At 45.0% G+C, this 6,872-nt stretch overlaps 1 protein-coding gene and 1 long non-coding RNA gene across 4 annotated transcripts; both read right to left on the reverse strand.

The window, feature by feature from the left end:
* Positions 1-616: 616 nt before the first annotated feature.
* Positions 617-1,810, reverse strand: LOC109776533 (F-box protein At2g26160-like). The gene has a single exon (XM_020335178.1). It carries the CDS (start codon positions 1,808-1,810, stop codon positions 617-619), a length of 1,194 nt encoding a protein of 397 aa, XP_020190767.1.
* Positions 1,811-2,585: 775 nt separating this feature from the next.
* LOC109776536 (uncharacterized) lies at positions 2,586-6,562 on the reverse strand. Of its 3 annotated transcripts, none has more exons than XR_012190051.1 (4): positions 6,225-6,562; positions 5,641-5,814; positions 4,172-4,257; positions 2,586-3,235 (listed from the first exon to the last, which is right to left on the reverse strand). It is a non-coding gene; the product is annotated as an uncharacterized lncRNA (long non-coding RNA). The 3 variants fall into 3 exon arrangements; XR_002236103.4 differs by having other exon boundaries at positions 4,053-4,257; XR_002236101.4 differs by lacking the exon at positions 2,586-3,235 and having other exon boundaries at positions 3,786-4,257.
* Between the last annotated feature and the right edge of the window lie 310 nt (positions 6,563-6,872).

A 6,872-nucleotide genomic window follows, 5' to 3' on the forward strand; every position in this document is an offset into this window, starting at 1 on the left:
TACTCGCTCCGTTCCTAAATATAACTCTTTTTAGATATTTCAAATGGACTACAACATATGGATGTATATAAACATATTTTAAAGAGTAGATTCACTCATTTTGCTTCGTATGTAGTCCATATTGGAATCTCTAAAAAGACATATATTTAGAAACGAAGAGAGTACATATTATAAAACAAAATACGACCAAGCTTTGAAAACTGCAGGGACATGCAAATAAATATTAACTGCAACCAAACACATCTAGCCAAACATTTGGTAACGATATGAAGTCGCCATGATGTAAAATTCAAGACATGGTTAAAAAATTTGGGTCTATCCAGGGCACATTGAGATGTGCCTTAGTTATTACACATCTAAATGACTCAATTAACCATAAAAAGAAAAAAAAAGAAAAAAAAACCCGCACAAATCTCTATATAAAATCAATGACATAGGAGTTAGATGTATAATAGTTAGGGCATATCTAGACGGGCTTTAGCAAAACTATAGAAAAACATACCAGTAAACCAGCTAATCATAAAAGAATGCATACAAAAAATATTTTGTTCCTTTAGACAGGCAATTAGGAAAACAACCACTAAACGATAAGTGCAGGCACATTTTGATGACTTGATTAAACTTGGACAGGAAAAAACCATGATGGAAACCGCCCGCTCTTCCACGGTAGCGATAGCGTCCAGTCACGCAGCAACGGGGTGAACGCCTTGTCTCTAATGCTGTATACGCCAGAGTCGCCGAGAGGTACCTCCAGCTGCTTCCACTCGTGGAGTCTGTTCAGAAAGTAGATACAGTCTTCTCGAACTCCATGACCAGCTGGCAAAGACTTGGAGCACGGCCTGCTAACAAAGAGCGCCTGGCCTTGTAGGCTGGCGTCCAACTTGTTCCACCGGCGTTGGCTCAGGTCTGCCTCCCACACCTCCAACCGGAAAGTTCTTCTACCATCCGGGGTGCAGGGCGTAAATGGGCGGCGGACCCATCGCTTCACCATCAGCAGCTTGCCACCAGACTCGACCAGATACATCTCGACCAAGGGATCAAGGATAACGTCTTGGTAATCTTGGTGGTGTTGTTGCCATGGGTGCTTTATCAATTCGGTACTGTACTTGAGCTCGTAGCCTTGGTGTCCATTGTTGAGCTCGAGGGCCTCGAGGACATGGCCCATGGAGAGGGCGTAGATTTTCCCTTGGAACAGGACAATGTCGATGACGTCGTCGTTCCTCAGCATCGCCAGGAGGCACGCGTTGCCCTCGCCGGCCGGTCGGCAAGTAGAAACGATGATATCGTGTTCGAGCAGGACGGCGACGATGGGGTCGTCCGACGCCGAGGCCGAGGACACCACCACCTTTGCTATGGCTTTCATTGGCTCGTTTTGGTCCTGGGAGTGGGGGATGCGCCGGAGCTCGTTTCGCTTTCGGTGCGGGATGTTGTAATTCCGCAAGAGATCAGCTAGCTCGGGAAGATGGGTAGTGGCACCGGAGAGAGAGTTCATGATGGAGCAGCTGCCATCGCGCTGGTGCACGAGAAACAGCATGTTCTCGCCGGCGGTGTAGCGCCAGCAGTCATCGGGGAGACGCAGGCGGTAGTGCGGGTGCGGCGTGCTGTCGTTGGCCAGGTCGAAGAGGGTGCCGTCGCCGAACACAACCCAGGGGAGCCGCGTCGGTGGGAGCTGGCTGGCGGCGGAGCGCCACGGCCTGCAGACTGCGCCTGCTCGGACGCGATCTACGAAGGACGCCAGGCGGCGGAGGACCAGGAGCAGGAGATCCTCCGGCAGGTCCGGCCATGCCGGCTGGCGCTGCTCTTTCGCCATCACGAAAACCGCTTGGTTGATGATTCTCGTCAGAAAATAAAGCGTCCGTGGTTCTACGAAGTCTTGTGTTTAAACACGCCGTTCGTATTGAAAAGTCTATCTGTAGGTCTATTATTTATATCTTGTGTGCTTAAATCTAACTCGTTTTATATAAAAAAATGATAGAAAACGGACTCCTCACATCTATCACCCCCTAGAAATATTTTTGGACGCGTCTAGCTGGCGCCCGGGCGCTTGGGAGGGTTACCGAGCGGCTGTCATAAAAGGAAAGACCTGGTCGGGGCGCATGGTCAAAAACGAAAGTCTCCAATCCTCCCGCGGGCGCGAAACATCAACTACCAACCACGGTGCCCGCGCGCGACAGCTGGCCGTGGGGATCATGTGCACCCAACCACCCGCCCCCGCCTTTGTACCTCCACACCCGAATCTCCCCTCTAACTGCCCCCACGCCATCTACTTCTTCCCCACGAAAGAAGGATTCGCCATGGTGAAACCTCCATCGCCAAGAAAATCCATGGCGGCTCCAAAAAATTAAGAACAGAAGAGGGGAAGAGAGGGAGAAAGGGAAAAAGAACCAGGAAAACATCAAGAAAAAAGCCAAACAAAAAGGAGCAAACAAGAAGGACAAACGTACCAGGAGGAGAGAACTCCAGGAGAGAATTCCCCTTCCTCTGCTTTGCTTCCTCCCTTGACATGACTTGCAGACTTGTCCTCTAGCTGGTTTTCTTGAACGAACCTTTGATTCATGAATTTGGTACAGAAATCACATGGATTATGTAGGGGGTTGGCACAGAATCTGTGCAACCAATATGCTGCTTTCGTGCAACCAATCAAGTTACAGCAGCCAATTGTAGCAACACTGTGTGCCAAAAAAAGTAAACAAGTTGGTGCAACTATATACTGCTTTCGTGCAACTAGACAAGTTGCAGCAGCCACCTGTAGGCACACAACGTGCATAAAAGATTGTTCACACCAACATCCGATGAAAATAGATACAAAATAGGCACAAAAGATGTTCACACCAACATCCAACATATGCCCTGCAGTTGGCACAGTTTGACCTTCAGGTGGCACATTGGCTACTGGGGGTGGCACATCTGGAGTTACAGTTGCCTCACTTGATACTGTACTTGGCACAGTGATTACTGGAGCTGGCACAGATGAAAGTGTGTTTCCCTCACTAGTTGCTGGTGTCGGCCCATCAGATGATGCATTATGCATGTGTTGACCTGCAGCTGGCTCACTAGGTGTTGGAGTTGCCACAGTAGGTGCTCGGGTTGCCGATTTCCTACATGCAATGCTGACATGTTGAGATGGCACTGAATCAGGATTGGTTGTAGATGAGGAACCGCCTACATCGGGTGTTGTGGCTTTTGCTTTCCGTCTTTGACGCTTTACAAGACGGTATTGATCACCATCATCTCCCTACATACATGACATAAAAGAAAATCAGGAGAAGCTTCATAAGAAAACACATAGACAAAAACACCATAAAAACATATTTTATAGCCTATTTACTCATACTGAAAATCAGGGGAAGGATCATAAGAAACCTTTTTATGCCATGTGTGCAAATAGAAGCCTATATTTGTGCCAACTAAAACATGGATCCAAAACCAACTTTTCCTGCTATGTGTGCAACCAAACAGCCAAGACTAGAAAAGAGATGTGCAAACTAATCATGGATTTTAAAAGCCAACTTTTGCTGTAAATGTGTGCAACCAACACACACCGACATGGATGTGTGCTGTTTGTGCAAAAATATACATATATTTGTGCAACTAAACATGAATCCAAAGCCAACTTTTGCTGTAAATGTGTGCAACTAAAACATGAATCCAGACCAGAAGAAGCACAAGAAACAGTAGTACAAAGGAGAGTACAATAGTCTTGTCTCACACAAATAGCAGTAGCGGGAATATGTTCTATAGGGTGTTCTATATACTAAAAGTAAAACATAAAAAAGATGAAAATCTATTTCCTGACATCATAATCTTATTTCTACTTCCCAAATAGTAGTGTACAAGAATTGTAGCTTGAATTATGTGCAGCAAATCTAGATCAGCCTCTTTGGCCAAAAGAACCCGTACATCATTGAAAACAAGAAAAAAATGTGAGAAAAAGGAATAAACCAATTACTGGGTTGTATCTGTGCAACCTATTTAGTAAAAACTGTGCAAGAGACACAACTGCTCTATGCGACAAAAAGAGCAATAAAGAAAAATGTAAAAAATGAGCGTACAAACAAGTTCCGAAATCTGAATTCCCTCCAATGCAAAACTTATTGTTCCATATTCAAACAGCTTCTGGCAGAGGTGAGACTTTTGTAATGGGCTCAACTTATTGTTCAACGTCACCAACCTCCCAGGTGATGCCCTTATCCTACTAGCTTGTGACTATCGTTCTGTATTATCTCCTTCATTACCCTCATCCCCCTGCACAATATCCTGAAGGTGAAAAAAGGTGATTAGTTAACACTGCATTAAAAAAATTGTTCTTCTTCAGAAATCTGGATTAAAAAGGTTGAGGATGCCAACACAGTATTATGTTTGTTGTGCAACTAGAAATGCTGAGAATGCCAACTAAATAGATACTCTTGTGCAACTAGAAATGCTGAGGATGCCAACTAAATAGATACTCTTGTGCAACTAGAAAAAGTCTTGAGTATGTCAACTAGTTAGAAAGTATTGTGCAACTAGAATTGCTGAGGATGCCAACTTATTACATACTACTGTGCAAGTATAAAGTCTAAAGGTGCCAAAGATACTCTTGGGCAACCCTCAAAAAGTTTGGAGATAGGACTAAATTATATACTCTTGTGCAACTAGAAAGGCTGAGGATGTCAACTAGTTGTATACTGTTCCTTGAAACTAGAAATGCTGAGGATGCCAACTAAATGGATACTCTTGTGCAACTAGAAATCTTGAGGATACCAAGTCTGAAAATAGTTATTCCGCACTTGCATGACGAGACAACAAATCATCACACCGTCACCAAACCAAAAACCGAGTTTATAAAAATGATGTTGATGCTGTTGAAAATACTAGCTGCATTGAGTTCTGCAGAAAAAAGTACTAATCACAACTGTATGAAAATCCAGCTTTGCATTGCAGTTCGTGAAGCCATAAAAAATGTCTGCTCTGCTTCCATGACCAGCAAAATTGCACATTCAGGTCAGGCTTCTAGATAAAAAAAATGCTGAGGATGTCAACGCAGTTACATAAAAGGCTAAGGATGTCAACTAGTTGGATACTATTTGTGCAACTACAAATGCTGATGATTCCAACTAATTAGGTTCCCTTGTGCAACTTGTATTAACAAAGTTGCACATGGGCAGAATAAATGGCTACTCTTAATATGAAGTTGGCAACTGAAAAATAACAAGTCAATCAAACCAACTAAGTAGAAACTCTTGTGCAACTGTGCACAAGCCTGACTAGCCAATCAGTTTAATTCAAGTTGACCAGTGCGCATAAATGTTTGTATAAACAGCTTAATCAACTCGTCGCACCCCATGAAAAAACACCCAAAAAAACGCACACAAAGACCGCTCAAATCTCGGCAAAACTCCCACCTCCCAACAAACACCCTCACACAAAAGCACAAACCTCGGTCCCCCTGCGGCAAACTGCAGAAACCTGACTAAGTAAAAAAGCCAACTAAGTAGAAGCTCTTGTGCAACTGCACAAACCATCTAGCCAACTTAGTATCATCGTGCTATGCAGTTTCCCAATAGTCATATCCAACTTATACTACTATCATAACCAACTTAGTACAACAGTATTGTACCAAAAAAACTTTCACCTAAGCAAAACTCCAGCAACTCATACCTCGCCAATCCAACGTGTTTGGTCAAGAACCACACAAACTATAACAATGACGCCATCGTCTTGGCTGACATCTTGATGCCGCAATTCATCTGGTCATAGGACGGGAAGGCGAAATGGACAATCTCGTCGGCGTCCATCATCCTCCTGAAACCTTACTAACTCCCGGCGAAAGTTCTGCATAAGCATGCCACATGTGTAAAATGAATTGTCTACTCCCGCGGAAAAATGATCCATCTACGACACAAACAAGTGAGCGTGTCCTGTAACTCCAAACAAGTTCAATAAGGTTCTGACAGTGACATATAGACTGCATACACACACACATTCGCCAGTCAAAATATACAGTAGTATTTAGTATAGTAGCAGGAACAAGATCACATGTTCAGTTGCTGCTAGTACACAGAGGCAAGATAGAAAATCAGAAAACACAAGTGATCTTCTTCCAAACTGCAACCTTCAGGTCTCAGAAGCTGTGATGTGATGGATAAATCTGAAAGAGGAACATGTCCTAATACACCCATCCCCAAAAAGACCGATAAATCTGAAGAAAGGGAAGCACGCAAGAACAGGGGAAGGGAACGAACCTCAGATCTCTTCCGTCCAATCCATCCAACCCCAGCAATCCATCTACCTCGTCAAAGATTCTCGCCGGCCTCCGTCGAGCACCTGAAGCTGGATGAATGGGGCAGAAAGGCGGCAGAGGCTCGACCGTCGATCTTGGTGCCTGTCATGGGAAGGAGAGGGGGGGCTAGGGCGGCGCCATGGAGAGAATGGGAGGAGCAGGGGCCAGGGGCAGCGCCCGCGATGGGCAAGAACGGGAGAGCAGGGGCAGCGCCTGCGACGGAGAGGATAAGGCTCGGGAAAACCGTCCCGACAAAGTAGCACCTGACCCACACGCAGGACGATAGGAGCGAGATCGTGTGGCCAGCAGCCGGCCGCTCGACTCGTCTAAATAGTGCGCGTGCACTTTGAAGGTTTTAGGAATATCTTTTCTTTTAGGCACGGCCGACCGGCGCCAACACCGGATCGCCGAATTTTAAGCCGTCAGATCGTTCCTTTTGTGACTGTTGGATCACGCTGAAACCAAATGAATAATCTCTTTTGGGGTTCTGGATTCATATTTGGAACAATTTAATAATCTCCATGTGATTTTAGCTCATATTCTTGACAGTAGAAAACATAGCAAAGTATTTGGTGTGCAGTATAGTATTTTAGGAAGTTACCGAAAAGGC

The sequence above is a fragment of the Aegilops tauschii genome, chromosome 7, assembly GCF_002575655.3.
Source record: "Aegilops tauschii subsp. strangulata cultivar AL8/78 chromosome 7, Aet v6.0, whole genome shotgun sequence".
In the NCBI taxonomy this organism is placed as follows: Eukaryota; Viridiplantae; Streptophyta; class Magnoliopsida; order Poales; family Poaceae; genus Aegilops; species Aegilops tauschii.